Source organism: Talpa europaea, assembly GCF_964194135.1.
Source record: "Talpa europaea genome assembly, chromosome: 1".
Classification (NCBI taxonomy): domain Eukaryota; kingdom Metazoa; phylum Chordata; class Mammalia; order Eulipotyphla; family Talpidae; genus Talpa; species Talpa europaea.
The window spans coordinates 46,508,232-46,526,406 of NC_140073.1; the positions used below are offsets into that span (position 1 = coordinate 46,508,232).

The window sequence follows — 18,175 nt, forward strand, 5'->3', positions numbered from 1 at the left end:
TCCAGCAGAAGTCGCTGGGGAGAAGATCGTAAAGCCAAGGCAGTCAGGCCCCCTCCTTCAGTGACCCGAGCGCCACTATTGCTATTGACATGTTCCGTTCCCTAGAAACAGTATCTGAGCTCCAGAAACTTCTCTTTCTATTCCTCTTGCCCCATTCTTTGCATTGTCCGTTCTATGCTGAATCATGAGTTCAGGAGAAACAACGCACGTTCTCAGGTGCTCCCTGGCAAAGACCACCTTCTGGTCTCCCACTGGCAAGGAGCACGTGGAAGTGACCAGGCCCTCCTGTAGAAGGCTGCTTTCTTCTTTCTTCTCCTACCTACTGTTCGATTTCTGGCTTCTCTGGAAAGCCATAGCACGTCACCAGCTTCTCTCCGCCAACATTTTAGTCTTCGGGGCTTGAGCCACAGGGTCTGCGGAATTCTTGTCCATACTCATGTATCCACTTGTTGGCCACTGGGAGAGAAAGGGGAGGAGGAAGAGATCAGACTTGGCCGGTGATGGCAGCCATGCTCGCTCCCAAGGCCCAGGAGGGCCTCCTTCAGCACCCTCAGCAATGCACTCACCTCCCCCGACCCCAGCCCCGCTGTGGACTGCGAGCCGCTGCTGCTAGCGGAGGTAAACAGCAAAGAAGACACTGTCCTCTGGAAAGAGTGCCCGGCGGGGCCTGTCTAGCATACACTGGTTTCCAAAACCGTGAACACTAAGGTCACCCCCCATTCACATAGCTCCTGAAAACCCCCTCTCCCCGCCTCCCATGGGGCCACTCCAGAGTGATGAGAGGAAGCAGGTGGCTACTCCTGCCGGTGTCTTCTTGGTGCAGAAGTCCCTCTTCTGCTTCTTTTTCTGTCCTCAGAGTTCAGTGCCCTTGGGCACACAAATGACGTGAACATGGTCACTGTTTACTTGTCTCCTTGTGTGCCCGTCTCCTCGGGGAGTGACACTAAATGGCGGCGCGCCGGACTGATGATTCCGTCCTTGGCCTAGCGGGCTGGGGCATATACCATATGCCTCAACTGTGCTCTGGAATCAAGGCCTATCTGATCAGGTCAATAAACTTTTACTGACAGATTCGGGACTTTTATGGGCTTCCCATCTGTCGGGGGCAGGAAACCCAGAATCTGATCATTTCAATACAACGTGGCACATGCAGAATGGAAGGCCTGTGCTATTTCCCATCCGCCTCCCATTTCACTGTACTCTGAAGCCCTCGCCCCACATCCAATGCCCAGAAAGGCAGGCTCACCCCACTTGTCTCCCACCAGGACAGGACAGCCAGCATGAAGCGTGTCGTCATCCCCTTCACCACTCCGACGCAGGTTCCACCAGAACAGCGCTGCATTCTGCAAACAAGACAGCCCCAGCCCTGGGAGATCAGTCCCCTTCTCAGTCTTGTGGAAGCACATGAACAAATACACTAAGAATATTTAAAAACAAATGTATACATGTCATGAAACAAGAGACGTGTGCATGCAGATTGGGAGCTGCGTCTGCTCCCATTCATCAAATGGCATGAAATAGAATAAGGTGCCATTTCCTTGTTCATTCATGCACATGTCGCTTATGGAGGGCCCACTCTGCTGCAGGCCCCGAGGGTGCAGAGAAAAGTCCTGTCCATTTCTGCTCTCGGGAGCTCAGTATTGTGGAAGAGACAGACACAAAAACAGGCCTGAGTAAGACAGTGCAGCAAGGCTAGGAGAAAGCACCGGGTGTTCCAAGATTGCTAGGGTGGGGACTCAATAAAAAACACAAGATGCACAAAATAATTCCTTTACAACTAAGAACTTAATTAATTCAGACACTTCTCCTTCCTCGGGCATTCATTAATATAATCCCCAGGAAGCAGGGAGCAAAATCAGGACTCAAGCCCAGGTTTTGACTCCAAATCCTACGTGTTCTTTTTTCTTCCCTCCCCATCGACTTACTTTAACCCTGACCATCAGATACAGACAAAGCCCACGGTAAGGAAGAGCTTTTCTGCACTCACTGGCAGCCCTTGCGTTCTCCAGGCCAGAAGCAGCACGAAGCCGCGGAGTGTTCACAGACACCAGCATTTTCTACCAAATGCTCAGGTGTGGGGCACTGCGCTAAACCTTTACTGAGGTAATTTCATGACCTTCATTCTTCCCTGAAAGAGGTCAGCACTGCAGGAACCTTGATGGATCGGAAGTCTAGGGACAGATATTCACCCATTAAACACAGTGCTTGCCCCAGGCGCTTCTCTGTGCCCGGCTTGACCTCAGAGCCCTTGCTGCAATGCTACGATGCCACTGGCCGCTAACTTCTCCGAACTGTGATTTTCCTGCATCCTCAGGCCTTCAGCCTTCAGCATTTATTCAGCGGATGACATAAGGTGCCAGATACCATAGAGGATCCACAGGTGATAAAATAAGAGTTCTTTGTTTTGAGGGGCTCTGTTGTAGGGAAGGCAGGCATGTCACCATCTACTAGCAATGCACGAGTAAATACAGAATAGACGTGCAAGTAACATGGGGAAGGAAAGAAGATGGAGGGTTTATCTTTGATTCTGGTCATCAGGAAGACCTCTTTGGGCCCCCTCCCAGGAATAAATGTGCAAGGCCCCCCAGCAGGGATGCTAGGCTGTTCCGCGCTCTTACTGTCTGTAGCAAGCAGAGCCCCACTCACCTTCACCACAGGCACGCTGAAGTTGCCATAGATGAAGGCTGTTGCTCCTCCGGCTTCCACCGAGCTCAGCTACAAGCAGAAGAACCAGAGGTGAAATCGCCCAACATCTGACATCATTTCTCCTCTCCCCTGCCTGGCCTCTGATGTCATTTCTGCATAGATTCCCTATTTCAACTCTGGGAAGAATACTTACTAGCAGTCAAGCACCCAATTAGGAATTAAGGGTGCCTACTCAGTGGCAGCTGTGCTTGAAAGCAGGCCACAGGAGGACAGTATTTAGGAAGCCCACCCTTTCACCCCTCCGGCTGGCATTCCAAGATCTGCATCACATTTATCCCTCTGATAATTTTAGTAACAGATGATTGCAATTATGACCTGTCCATAGAGGAGGAGGTAAACACATGATCTCAAGGGGGAGACACGAAGACCTGGATGCATCCTGTGGGCTCAGGTTAGAAATTAGAAGAGGTTCATTTACTTATTAAGGGGCGAGGGGTAATGTAGACTTTCCCGAGGACTGGATGGGCAGGTAAGGAAGAGAATTTTCACTCCGTGTGAGAGCAGCATTGCTGAATTTCTTGGTAGGCTTCTCTGTTCTTCCCTCTTATAATTTTAGTTGCCTCGTTTCTCTTCTCGATTTCAAACCCTCACAGCTCCACAGCCTCACCGAGAGGTGCATGCTTTTCCACACCAACTATACCCTTAATTGCTAAACTTGCGTTGTTCAGGTTCCAGGGTCTCTTGATCTTTATCATAACCCCACTTCCCGTTCTAATCAGTGCCGACCACGCGGTCCTATTTAGATCTACACACCGGAACTCTAGCTTGTATTTCTTTATGTCTCCGAAAGGACTTAACAAGAACAGTCTGAGTTTTAAAAAAGTCTTGGTGCTCTAGCTGATAAAATCAGTATCAGAAATTGCTTTGAAAACCTTAAAATACAAGCGATATAATCACTAAGTAAGGAGCCCTGGCCCCCCAGAGCAAGACTCACATAGATCATAAATGTTGCAACTCGGTTCCCAGACTTCATTCTGTACAGCGGGCTGGTTGGTGACTGAGACAAAAATAGAACATTTCAACATTTTAAGCAGGTGGTAGCAGAGGGGTAGCCAGGACTCCACCGTAATACAGGGAGAAGACTTGGAGCTACACATAGTCAAGTTTCTGCCTCTCTCTGCTGGCAGATACTTGATAAGTTTTTTAAAAATTAATTTACTAGCTACTCATGTAAATGAATTATTTACTAATCAAACAGAAAAGCTAGTTCTGTTTGAGGGATTAACTGCACCTCTGAGATCTCAGTGAAATAAAGAAATTAATATGTAAATTATTACAGATAATTATTCTGTAAGAATACTGACTCAGAACAGACTTTCCAATTATTTGCTGAGGAAACACAACATAGAACAGTTTAACTGAAATATATTTACATGTCATAAAACCCACCCATTGTAAGAGTACTTTTCAGTATGTTTTAGTAAATTTTAACAGTTCAAACTTTCCCACAATCCAATTTTAGAACACCTGCGTTAGCTGGAAAGTTTCCTTCATAACAGTTTGCAGGTGATCGCCACTTCTACAACCTGGGCGATCACTGATCTACTTTTTGTCTCTGTAGCTTTGCCTTTTCTAGAAATTTCATGTAAATGAAATCATAAAATCTAGAATCTTTTGTTTGGCTTCTTTCATTTAGCAAAGTGTTTTTAAGGTGCATCTATGCTGTTGGGCATACCAGTGGCTCATTCCTTTTTATTGCTAAGTATTGGGCATATATAGAAAAATGTGTTTATCTTTCCACCTGGTGATGAATATTTGGATAGTTTCTAATTGTTGAATATTACAAATAAACTGCTATAAACATTCGTGTGCAAGTCTTTGTATGAACATAGAGTCCTTTCACTCTTGGTTAAAATACCTAAGAGTGAAATGACTGAATCATATGCAGTTATGTTTAACTTAAAAAAAAACACAAACATACTGCTAAACTGTTTTCCAAAGTGGCAGTATCATTTTGCAAACCACCCCCCTGCAACAGTGTATGAGGGTTCTAGTTCCTCACTTGATGTTTACTTTTATTTCAGCTATTCTAATTCATTGTGTTTTTTTTTCATTCCATTAATGAAGTTGAATATCTCATGTGCTTATTGGTCATTCATTCATCTTCATTCATTTATTCATCTTGGGTGAAATACCCAAATAATCTGTTAAAAAATAATTCAAATAATCCCATTAAAATTGAGGTTTTTTTATTTTTTAAAGAATCTTTTACATATTTTGGATAAAAGTCATTTACTATATATATGATTTGCAAGTGTTTCCTCCCATTTGGTGGCTTGTTTTTTTCACTTTCTAAAGGTATTTTTGAAAAGTAAATAACTAATTTTGATGAAGTCCAACTTATCATTTTTCTTTTTCTTTTCTGGATCATGCTTTGGTATACTAAGATGTCTTTGCCTAACCTGTGGTCACAAAGATTTTCTCTCTACTTTCTTCTGGAAGTATTATAGCTTTGCACTTTATATTTATGTCTATGATAATATTAATTTTTATATATACTGTGAGCAAGGTTCTAAAATTGTTATTGTTTTATTATTATTTGCAGATAGGTATTCAATTTTTCTAGCGTCATTTGTTGAAAAACTGTTCATCATTAAATTTCTTTGGCGCCGCTCTAAAAAATCAATTGACCCTAAATGTGTGGGTTTGTTTCTGAGCTCTCCATTCTGTTTCACTGACCTATGTGCTTGCACCAATACCACCCCACCTGATTAATTCTGCACCATGTTTTGAAATCAGGTAGTGTGTGTGTTCTAACTTTGTTGTTTTTTACAATTGTGTTTTTGACTAGTCTAAGTCCTTTGTATTTTCACATACATTTTAGGGTTAATTTGTTAAGTTTTATATAAATAAGTGTCTGATAATTTTGGTAAGGTTTGGACTGAATATAGATCAATTTTGTATCTACAGATCAGTTGTGTAAGCCTCCAAAATTACTTGCTGAATACCTGTCAACAAAGATGGGCTGTAGATATTATGAGGAAAAGTGAGTGATTGGAAGAAAGACAATTTTCCCTGGTAAGACTGAGTGGCTCAGGACAGAAGACTCCATGACAGACCACATTCTTGTCCCCATTAGCAAATTTTGGAGGTGGGGGGATGGTGGTACACGCTGATGCATTTTCTCCTGACTCCTGACTGATGGAGTCAACACCAATCATCTTAAAACCAAGGCTTTTAGCTCTTCCTGGAACAAGAAACTTTGTTCTAAGATTTCACTTAGAGTTTCCTGGGAGCCCTGTAAGAGCTCTACTTCCGAAAAACAAAAAATGCTCTGGTTCCCTGTCTGAGGAGATGAGTCATGGAGCACAGTTACCGTGGCATGGTCGAAGTGAGGCTCATAGTGCCCTCCGATGCCATAGTTGACCACCTGGAGGTACTCTGCATAGGGAGGCTGGACATCAAGGCCTGTGAGGGCAGCGATGCGATGGTCAAGGGTCACCAGCATTGGATCAACAGTGTCCTTCAGCCAGGCACTAAAACACACCACAATTTGCGGCCATCAGTGATCTGATGGCAGAAATGGCCTGTGAATGAATGAATGATGTCAACTGTGTAACGAAGGAAGGTGGGGGGAGAGAAGAAAGGAGGGACGGGTAAGAAGAAAGGGAGGAAAGAAGAGAAACACGAGTGCCTAATTACCTCCTCCCTCCGCACGGTAAGTCTGCCCAATCCCCTTTGTCCTCTTTCTCAACATTGACATGTTCATTCATTCAATATTTTCTGAGGCCTGTTGAATGCAGACCCTGTGCCAGGCACTAAGCCACAGAGTAACGGTTCAACCACTAAACCCCGGGATACAAAGAGGAATAAGACAAAACCCAAAACGCTGTTTTAGAGACATCTCAATAGAGGTGCAAAGGAAAAGCTTCCTACATCAGGCACTTAACCTTTAAGTTCTCTACATTTCGGTGTATTCATTTAAAAAATAGGGATGATGTAGTCCCAGCTGTTAATCTTTGCCTTTGCTGTCACTGCTTTGGGTGATGAGTCTTTAAAGATGTTGCTGAGGTGCATGTCATGTAGTGTTTCGCCTATATTTCCTTCTATATACTTTATGGTTTCAGGTCTTATGTCTAGTTCTTTAATCCATTTTGAGTTGGTGTGAGGTGTGAGGTAGTAGTCAAGCTTCTTTCTTTTGCATGCAGCGACCCAGTTTTCCCAGCACCATTTATTGAAAAATACCGGATGGTCTCACTCACTTTAGAAAACCCAAATAAAGGACCAGGAAAAAGACTAATTATAATAAAGTAAAAATCAAAATCAACAAGCAACTATAAACCAGAGACACACTATGGAGGGGGCGGAGGGGAGGAGGGTGTAGGGTCAAAATAAGGGGGGGTGGGAATTGTATGGGGAATATAACCAAGATGAAAATGCATACATTGTGCAAAAATGAAAAATGATGTAAAAAATATATAAAATAAAATAAATAAGAAATAGGGATTTGGGGCCTTCCTGGTGGCACAGTGGGTTGAGCACAGTGCTGTGAAGCTGTTGGCAGCCTTTGCAGTGCAGGTTCGATTTCCAGCCTGCCAGAGAGATATCCACATGGCGCGGCAGACCTTTCCTGTCTCGCCCGCTGCTCCCCTCAGCAGTGTATTTCAGTCAGTCTGCCTGTTCTGTCTCTGGTGAATCCTCTCACCCTCCTGTGTCTCTGGCCTGTACCCCAGCTCTTGTATAAATAAAAAAAATCTTAAAAAAAAAAAAAACCTTCCTTTCAAAAAAAATAGGGATGTTAATATCTACCCTACAGACTTGTGAAGATCATGAGAAACAATGCTTGTGAAGATGCTTTGTAGGCTATGTGTCAGTGATTGCTGTAAGCACAAAGAACCCCTGCAATTCTGCTCTACTCCAGAACAAAGCAGGATAGGCCAAAGAGAAAAGCTCAGTTTCTCGTTCTGAATGTCTTGTTGAGGGTCTGACAAGGTTGATGATTTGAAATCAGCTTGCAGGACCCTGGGAAAAGAAGCCTTGTTCCCCAAGAAAAAGCAGTGGGCATCCCAGGGGGAGCAGGAGAGTTCAAGGGAAGGAGTCAGTATCACCACTTCTTTGCTTCAGAAGTTATTGACGATTCCTTCTCTCCTGGGGAGTGCATGTCAACTGCTGTTTTGTGCTCTTAGATTTACAAAGACATCCAAGAAGAGCTCATAGGATAAAATACACAAATTGTGTAAGAATCAAAAGAGAGTGAAAAAAGGGAAACAGCCTTTAAGAAAAAGTGCTGGGAAGCCCAGAGGAAGGAGGTATTAATTCTGAAGGGGCAGTAAGCTAAGATGGTGACATGTAGGTCAAATTTTGAAGAGGGCATAAGATCAATAGATGGAAAAGCCACAGGGGTATTTCAGGTTGGAGAAACAGCATAAGAAGAAACATGGTGGCGAGACAATACATAGTATGTCCAAGTCATCAGCATTTGGTCAATGGAGGACATGTGAGAGAGGAGATTCAGACTGTGTAGAAAACCGAGGAGTCTATGGTAAGGAGACTGGTCTTTGTGGGTAAAGAACAGTCGTTGAAGGTTCCTGGACAGGAAAATGGTTTGTTGATTAGGAGTTCACTGGTGACCTTGCAGGAACAGTTCCAGGGCAGTTGTGAGGACTGAACCAAAACACAAAGATGTACAGAAGATGGCTGGGCCAGCGGGGGGCAGGGGGGGTGCAAAAGAGGAGGTTACGCCTGGCTCCAATTCTTTACCTAAAAAGTAAAGACATTACCACCTACTGTCCTAAAAGCCAAGAACATCAACAGAAGGGTGAACTTTCTCTTTGACACTAAAATGTCGGAAAGGTTAGAAGCCATGAAGTTGAGGTTATATGCACCTTCTATAATTTGGAGAATAATTCTTAATGTCTAAGGCCCATAAATGCAACATATCAAATAAATTAAGCTAAATGACTCTGAAACAAAGTTTTTTTTAATCACTCACCTCACTTCCCAGACAATCTAAATTATTCATCCATCCTGAGTCGACCTCTCCCCACAGATGCTGTCATCACTATGTCCCACGGCCCCAGTGTCCACAGGGACTCTCCTCACCGTATCATCAGTCTTGTCCTCACAGAGCAAATTTGAGGGGTTCAGTTTGTGAGGGCCAGTGTTGGTCAGGTCCAGGCTTCTGGTCTTCCTTCTTGCCTAACTGTTGGCAAGTCATGCTTGGAATATGAGTCAGGATGTGGAAATGGAACCTTATAAGGTCAAGTTACAAATGGGACAGGACTGCATTTTCTGGAAAATAAATCCTGGTTGGAACAACTGCACATTTATTTTTTGAATTATGACTCTGGAGTTTTTTAAGTCTTTCCCTATGGAGTTAGTTAAGTCATCAGACCATATAACAGTCCTTGGGGGAGAGGCCTGTATATTTCTTGCTCCCTCATAGCAAGAAACATGCAGACATAAACATGAACTTCAGCCCCTGGTGGCACCACATGGCTGCTGACCTCAGACAGCTGTGTCTTCACCTCTGAGGGGCACCTCTCACCTTTTGCTGATTCGGTACTCCACCGGCACCTGCTTTTCACCTGATGCCACCACAGATCTCTGCAGCTGTTGCAAAAGATGTAAGAGAAAGTTCAAGTGGAGATGACAGAAAGGAAAGGGCTGATGTTTCCATGGATATACCCCACTCTTAAGCATAAATCTAGCAATCGCCAGATCCTCCCCTGTTAAAGGGTAGGTTGTAAAATTTAGTGATAACTACCAATCTTGAGAATAAATACTAATAATTGACAAAAAATCTCAGATTTGAAAATAAACTTTAGCATCATATCTGGTCGACAGTAAGCACTCCATAAAAGTCTGTTGAATGGAAATAAAATGATCTTTGAATCTTTTCCATCTGCAAGACTCTGAGTTCCGTCAGAGCAAAGGCTGTTTCTCATTGACCTTTGCATGAGTGACACAGGGTCTGGACTGTGCTAAGCACTTAGCAATTGTCAAATTAAACAAACACCTCCAATAACAAGAAACTCTCTACTCTCAGAGGCAAGCTGCTCCTTCTGAACAATTCCAACAAAAGCCCTTACTTACATAGAATCAAAATCTGTTTTTTTTTTTTTTTTTTTTTGCTGCCACCAGCAAAAAAAGAAAGAAAAAAAAAAAGGTTTCAAGTCACTATGTAACTGAATGTCTCTACTTTGTTCTAAATATCTGGACATAAATTTTAAATTATGAAAAAGCACTGCATGAGAGATAAAAAGTGAAATCGTGTTGATTTACATAAGTTTGTGTCTACTTCTGCTTCTGACATCAGAAGTCAGCCCCATGAGGGTAAGACCTTGGTGTTTTGTCAGTGCTGGATCCACGGAGGCCTGGCAGGGAGTCGTGCTCAAGGCTGATGAAACGAAGGAATGAATGGGTGAAGCGGCATCCTGTGCTTACAGACCCAACCTGGCACCTCACCAGCATCAGAGCAGAGCACAGAGCAGTGAACTACGTAAGACAGGAACCCTTCCCTTCTCTGAGGCTTCTGTAATTTTATCGTTCTGGCTTGGAAAAGGCTCTTCTACTCTTGGAACATGGGCAAGGCCCTTCACATAGAGCAGGCACCATAAAATGCAATGTGTGAGCATGTCCTTGGGGGTCCCATCAGTCTATCACTCTGCAGAATCAGAATACAGTATCAGGACCGATATTGCCTCTATCTTGTCCTTTCCGGCACCCTCTCCTGAGCCATCCAGAGGAGAGAGTCCTAGATGAGAGCTCTCCCTTCTATTCTTTTAGGGCAACATCAGAGGTTAAAAAAAAAAATCTCAGAGGCTCTCCTGCCCACCCCCAACTCCACCTTCAATAAAGGAGTTACCTTGCACTTAATTCATTTAATTACTACTTATTGTGCACCTACAAATCATTAGTTTCGGAGGTGTAAAAGAAACTTAATGGTTGTTCTCTGTGTTAAGCACTGTATCAGGCATTAAAAACACAACAGATGAATCAATCAGCCCCTGCAATGGGGCCCTAATGGGCAAGTGCAGGGCCTTATGGAAATAGAGAGGCGCACTAGGCTATTCTTACAAGGGGTGGGGAAGGCTTCCCAGCAGGCCCAAATGACAACTGGAATCATACAGGTGAAAAGAGGTCAAGGGTAGAGCATTCCAGGCCAAGATGAGAGCTTGACCCACTCACAGAAATGCAGATTGTTTAGTGTAGCTGGGCTACATTGTTTAGTGTAGCTGGGAGACATGCAAGGGAGGGATGGAAACAGCAGGGCCTAGCAGCTTTGCAGTCATTCCTGGGCAAGTGTGACCCATTAAGGGCTTGATAGGATCAAATGTGACCTTTTAAAGATTTTCCTGGTTGCATAATATGAAGCTTGGCATGTAAGAAGGACAATCATCTTGCTGGGGAGACAGGATGTCAGCCCACAAAAGTGTTAGTGATACCAGGCAACATGTACATGTCAGAATAAATGAAAAATTAAGTACCAAACAACTACAAGAGCTTTCAGTTCAGAGGAGGTAGAAGTTCTTGTATGTGGTCCCCAAGAGTACTCTGAAAAGAATGTTCTACTGGAACAATAAAAGTGGCTAAAGTGGTCAGGGCTAATGGGCCAAAAGAGGTGTAGCTTTCAGGCGAGTCATTAAGGGTGTGTAAGATGTGGCAGGGGAGAAGTGACAGAGAACATTCTTTGAGAAAGGGATAGTTAATCGGAAGCAGATAAATTCAGCACAAGCCACAGAGGCATCTGTGTTCAACTCCCAAGATGCAGCCACTACCATATAAGCCCATATAAGGGCTGATTTCTGGGGTAGCTGAAGACAAACAAGCAGGACCCTTCTGGGAAAGGGGTGTGCGATGAAGTCTGTGCATGCCAAACGAATGACCTGGCCACGAAGGGTTGAATGAACATCCCTGGGTTAGAAACCCCTCCTGTTACCATGGCAACAGAGCGGCTCTAAGGAAAAAGTAGCTGCTGGCTGAATGCCACCACTGGCTCACTGAGAAACCTACATTATTGAAAATGCATTGGAACTTAATCTTCTGTACCGAGAGTTGAGGCATAACTGGAATAATTTTGGATGAAATGATTACTGCTATTCTTCTCCCTCCGTGTGTGTCAGTCTTTCTTAAAATTCGCAGACCTGATCATACTACTCTCCTGTTTCAAACTGTCCCACAAACTGCCCAGAGGACAGCTCCCCAGCTCCCCAGCCTGGCACTTACTGCCTTCCTAATGCAGCTTCACCGTGGGTCAACGGCTGCTCCTCTCACCTCCCACCCTACCTCCCCACCCCTTGCACACTTCAGCTTCCCAGCTCCCTCTCATTCTCAGAACACACTGCACAGCAGGTCCTTGCACAGATTGTTTGATCTTCCCGGATCACCAGGTCCCTCTGATGAATTTCACACCCGCAGGGAAGCCTTGTTTGTTTTTCCTCTCCCCCACCTGCCTTTCCCTCAGAGCGATTTGCCTTTTATATGCTGCCACAGCACAACTCCTCTAAAACAACATGCATCACGGTGTCTTGTAAATCTCTGGTTGTCCCTTTACGCAGTGAGCTCCTACAGGGAAAGAATCATTACGTAATCCCTCTGGAAAAGCCCAGCGCCCAGTATGGAGTCTGGACACAGCAGGATGTGTTCTGCTGACAATGACTAAAGCTACCTGGATGAACAGTATACTACTAAGGGCACATTGACATAAGTAATTCAGTCTTAATGTGCCATTTGCATGAGGCCACATGCTTATTATAGTGGTAAAATAGTATTATTTTTCTAAATATTTGCCACACTTCCTGGGAGGATTAAATGTCTCCTTCTCCTCCACAGCAAGACTGCCAGGGTGGAGACTTACCACACCTTCCCTGTGGGGGAGTTAGATTTATTCTCCCTGCTGACTGCAGTGAGAGCAGACGCTTTGCATTAGCCAGTGAAAATGTGGGCAGAAGTAATATCCAGCACTCCCTAGCAGAAGCTTTAACAACCAGCTCGTAGTTTGCCATCTTTGTATTTTTCCTTTTCCACGAGACCACCAATGTCCCAAGTGAGGCTGCTCTGTCAGGCAGGTATTTGTTATACAGTGTGGGACAGAAGCGCAGCCACCCCAGGAGAAAACATAAGGTGAGAAAGAAAGGAAGCTTTACTGTTGCTGCTCCTGAGACTTGGGAGCTGCTGGTTACAGATATAATAGGCTAAGTTAATTGGTATTTTAACAGGGTGGTCCCCAGGAAAGGGGGAGGTTCCCGGTTCCCTGCCCTACCCAAGGGAGGGTGGAGCTAAAGAGAAGAAGAAGCTGCAGAAGAGACTGGGGAAGGAAGGAAGCAGGATGGAGAGCCAGAAGGAGACCGGGAGGAGGTGCATAGAGCAGAGAGACACATGAAGAAACTGCACTTGCCTTTTGGTCGTGGACTGGGTGACACAGATGTGGTTGAGAGACCCATGGAGAGGTGACAATGGCAACTTTTATCTTGGTTTTGATTTTGCTCATTTCCTCCCAGACTTGTCTGGTTGTTTCTGATCCTGGAAGGTGCTTTAGATTTGGGGCAGGCTTTGGGGCCTTGTTCTGGGCCAATCCTGTTTGGGTGGACTTTTACCCATGAGGGGACGGGTAACTTTGGGTGCTTGATTTAGAAACTGTATTCTTTGCCTTTCCTGTATTGTTTACTAATTGTATTAAAGTTTCTTTTCATTAAAGTCTCATATGTTTTGTGTTGATGCAGCGGATGGCAGAACCTATTTAGAGCAGGCAGGTTTGTGGGGTCTGGGGTACCCCTCTTCCTGCCCTGTAACAGGTATAAGAAGGTAGAGGAACAGAACAGCAGTTAATGTACCTCTGAGTTCTGGTTCAGGCTTCAGCTACATGTGTGACCTTGAGCATGTGTGAACTTACCCTCTCTGCACCTTTGTTTCCTCTTTAATAAAACAATGAAGCTGATCTAGCTCCTTCCCCTGGCATTCTTTATATCTGTAACAGGACACCACTCCTTGTCCCTATCATTTCATCCTTTTGTTTTTCTTGGACCAATGATATGGCGTGATTGACAGGAGGTTAGCTTCACATACAATGATATGCATGTATCTCAAGGATGCCATTTGCTGGGTTTTGACAAATGCATGCTGTCATGCACCCTCACATCCCCAACAAGATACCAAGAGCACAGAAAATCCCCCTGTATCCTTTCTCAGCCAATCCCCTCCCTCCACTGCAACCATCACTATGGTTTTTCCCACCACTGATTAGTTTTATGGAATAGCTGCCATTTTGAAGCCCTGGACTGATGAAGTGTCTGTCCTCAGCAAACTTTGGGAACACTCACCCATGGTTCTGCAAGCCCTCTAATTTTCTGAGCCTCTGAGTCACTGACGAAGTCATGGTAGAGAACAACATAGGGCTCCAGGTGGATGACCTCCTTCCGGACAGGCTGGAGTAGCAGGTAGGGGCTAGAATTGGTCTCATAGGAGCAGTAGAGGGTGGGGATTTGGTAGTGAGTGGGCTGGAAGGAAAGACTAAAATCAGCATAAATGAAGAAGGGTATAGGAGCAGAAACCTATTTCAGGTTTCTGCTATTTCAGGGAGCCAAAGCATAAAAGACTGGAATGTAGTAGCTTCAGAATATGCTTACTCTGCTCCTACCCAGGCGAGCTTTTTGTTTCCTTTAATGCATCAGCCCTTTCCACCCATATTTTCCAATTCACTTTTCCCTCTCTAGCCAAGCTTGTTCCCCCTTTCTCTTTCCCTGAAGAATCCTACCTGAGAACCCAGGGTCTGACATAAGCCCTCATAGGTGCCTCTGGTCTGCAGGTGGGGTACATTGGGCCTCTGGATGACAGCCTCAGCTACTGCCTGGTGGGGGCTCTCTGCCAAGAGCTTTTCATATTTCAAGACATTCCTGGCCATCCTCTTATTGTCTGGGCCTAGGAGAAATCAGAGCAGGAAACAATACAGATTTATACAGTGATCCCAGGGAACAATGCCAAGGTCTCCTACAGCTTTACTAGTGACTAGGCACTTAAATAACAACTTGTGTCCATGCACTGGAGGACATAAGGCCCTCACCCTCAGAAGAGTAACTGGTATTAAAATTAGAATGAGTTGGGCCTGGTAGCTCTAGAGTTATAAAGGGCTTTGTGAAGGAAAATGGCATTGGATAGTCTTAGACCAAGGGATCTTGAGGATGGTTGCTCTAGGTTAGAGTGACTAATTTTCTGTATGGAAAAGTAGCTTCATTCATTCATTCACTCATTCATTTACCCATCCATTCAATATATGTCCAGTGATATCTACTGGGTGCCTGACACTGTGCTGGAGGCTAACCTTTCAGAGGTTAGAGTCTAATGGGGAAGACACATTAAATAAGTACTATCATCAAAACATGACAGGCAAGTGCTAAGAAAGAGAAGTCTAGAGAACCAAAGTCTATAGTAGAAAGACTCAATCTATTCTTCTCTGGAGAACTAGAAGCTAATTCATTCCCAACTCTACTTGATTTTTCAAAATTCCTAATAGGACTAGACTCAGTGCAGAGCAGAATGGGACAAAAGGGGTTCTTGACTTTGGTTCTAGACATGGTCTTCACCTGTTTATGCCCACATGGTCATGCCTACTGTGGCTGCCACGTGTGTTGGCAGGTACCCATCCATGCCTGCTGACCTCTGTGCCTGAGTCTCAGCATCCCAGGAGGTGCTCAATGATGCTAATGCTCCCAAAGCAACTTTCTCTGAGGAGCTCAGTGTGCCCCAAACCACCACCACCACACTGACCACGGAGAAGAAGAGGGGCCAGGAATGACTGCTCTGTTTTTTTAACAAGAGGGGAAATGATGTTTGGAAGAATGGGAAATGGTGAGTCCAAAATTCCAATGACAATATTGCAAAGGCAGAAATGGAACTGGGAATCTCAATTTGTTGAATCCTACTTATCCACTTAGAAGTGCTCATGAATTGGATTCTCTGGAACAGGCAGAGGAATTTTAGGAGGGTTGCGTTATAATTTTGCCTACAGTATTAATTGCCCACACGTTTCCAAATCATACAGTTACTTCCAAATTACCAGAAAGGAATAATGTTACTAAATGGACTCATTAAAAAGTAATAAATACAATTATAAAGTCCTACATGAAGTACTTTATACATGTTAGAACATAGTAGTGATTACGTACTTATTTTAGTATCTAAATACCTTATTAAAGGAAAACCAAGGAAGATACCTATTATCAAAATGTTAAGCAAATACAGCCAACCAGAGGGCTAAGCTAGGTGGTCTCCCTCTTGCGTAACAGCAAAAATCCAACTGCATTATTTTTAAAGATCTAGCTGACTTTACTAAATGATTTCTGAATCAGGCAGCATCACATCCAGCAAGTAGAAGACAGCTCCAAAAATCTGTACCGAGATGAAAGGTTTTTATAAACATAAGGAGGGCAAAACAAACAAACAAACAAACAAACAAACAAACAAACAAACAAACAAACAAACAAACACAACCAAAAACAGAAGGAGGAATTATTTCATGCTTAGGTAACCTGCCTCTGGGGAATAGGAAAAGGTCTTGAGGGAGATTATCTCATCTTCCTTTGGGAATTGGAAAAATATTACCTCGTTGGTGCTGACCTGAAAATCCCATACAGGCCAGTTTTAAGACTAAATTCCTGGGGGAGGCTGAAACTACAGTTAGGTTAGGTATTATTGTTGGGGGGAAAGGATGTCCTGAACAAACTCCACAAAGAGGTTTTATGGACCCCACCCTGATCCCAGACCAAAGAGACCCAAGACACCAAGGACTACAAATGCCATAATGTCATCACCCCAGAAGGGAGGCTTGCTGGGAACTGAGGGTGGAGCTAAGCAGCCAGGTGTGGTATATAACCAGCCATGAGGGCCTTGGGGGTCGCTGGCTTTTCGCTGGCTTTTCGCTGGCTTTCAGCACGCTACTGGGGTTCCAGATCAGCAGAACTGGTAGGACGCAGTCACCAATTTCTCTCTCTCTCTTTCTCCCTGAGTTATTTATTTCTTCACTTCCCTTTTTTGTAAATAAACCCTTTACTACCCTTTTTGTGTACGTGCGGCTGAGTCTCATTATAAGTCCCTTTTAAGCGCTCAGGTGAGGACTCACAGTCAGGCTGCCCATTTCACACTGGGATTGCTCTGTAACATTATGCCTGGTGGCATTATGCCTGGTGGCATTATGTAACATTATGTATGCCTGGTGGCATTATGTAACATTATGCTTGGTGGCATTAGCACAAGAGACTCCAATTCAAGACTGTTGTTTTCTTTCTAACAAACTCTAGCGAGGGGCTGCCTGAAGAGGGCTGAAGTTGAACTCTGGCTTACTGGACAGGATGCTCACCTAGCAAAGTGAGCTCCGGTTTAAAGGGAGGGATTGGTATCTCTTTGTAAACTGCCGAAGTGAAAAATCCCACTGAATCACTTTCCTTGCACACACAGTTCTTTTTGATTACTTTGGTCTTTTAAATGTCTCTGAACAAACTAGCTCCCGGTCCTGAAGTAGTTCCCTAATACAGCAGCACTTACAACCGGTGGGGAATTGGGGAGGAAAGGGACAGGTGATTCTTCTTAGCATTTTCCCACTTACTTGAAAATTTCCCTCTGACGCATTGATTAGTATATAGGTAAGACTTAATCCAAAATTAGGAATGTGACTTGGACTATGAAATTAGAAGAATAAAAATAGATAGAGCTGCATTTCACTTGTAGAGATCAAGGCCCAGCAGTAGAAAAGATTTCCTGGTAAATCAGACCTGTGATTTATCCTTTATCATTACGTACTGTAGAGGAGAAACTCTCGGGAGAGGCTGAGGGCATTCGAAACATTTCCCGCCTATTAAAATAAAAAGGAAAAAGGAAGAGTTAACTGCACTGAGCATATCTCCTCTGACCAAACTATCAAATAGATGTTTTTAAACTACAAAATATTCTTATCACAAGTAGATAAGAAAACTCATGAAATGAGAGGCAACTAAAAACAGATTTTCTGCCTAATTCAGGATTTGCATTCCTGATGCATATCAGGACTTCTCAATTTTCTCACTTACAAATGACATATAACCACCCGTACCAGGAAGATAGGAAATGAAATGAAAATGATTTTTCTAAAAGCTCCTCCCAACCTTAAAGCATGCAAAACCACATAATTCCAGGGTGTCATTATTTTGGTGTATTTTATTATGAAACTTAATATGAACTATAGAAACCTTAATAAAAATACAATTTGTCTTCCTGACTCAGTACTTTCTGGAGTTTACAAAGTTAGTTGGGGAAGGAGGCAAAGAAAACATTAAATTTGAAGCATTCCCTCTACACAGTTATGTGCTCTCCCTGCTGCCATTCAACCTTGGCCTACACATGGGGCTCTCCAGGCAACCCGGGGAACCAAGTCCGTGTGGCTGGGCTGCGATCCTGCCCTGGGTGCTGTGGCTGATGATCAACTCACAGAACTGTATTTCCTTTGGATCACTTTTGCATGTTAAAGAAATTCAATTTTAATGATAAAAAGCAATAATAA

General features: G+C 43.9%; 1 protein-coding gene across 1 annotated transcript in view; it reads right to left on the reverse strand.

The window, feature by feature from the left end:
• Positions 1–385: 385 nt before the first annotated feature.
• P4HA3 (prolyl 4-hydroxylase subunit alpha 3) overlaps positions 386–18,175 on the reverse strand; it is a gene marked incomplete at both ends in the record, with an annotated part of 31,791 nt that continues 14,001 nt past the window's right edge. Inside the window, 9 exons of the mRNA XM_084255538.1 lie at positions 386–456; positions 1,247–1,343; positions 2,647–2,715; positions 3,641–3,703; positions 6,023–6,182; positions 9,194–9,258; positions 13,968–14,144; positions 14,402–14,565; positions 17,440–17,491. Of these exons, the coding sequence (XP_084111664.1) occupies positions 386–456; positions 1,247–1,343; positions 2,647–2,715; positions 3,641–3,703; positions 6,023–6,182; positions 9,194–9,258; positions 13,968–14,144; positions 14,402–14,565; positions 17,440–17,491 (918 nt within the window). The remainder of the gene's footprint in view (positions 457–1,246; positions 1,344–2,646; positions 2,716–3,640; positions 3,704–6,022; positions 6,183–9,193; positions 9,259–13,967; positions 14,145–14,401; positions 14,566–17,439; positions 17,492–18,175) is intronic.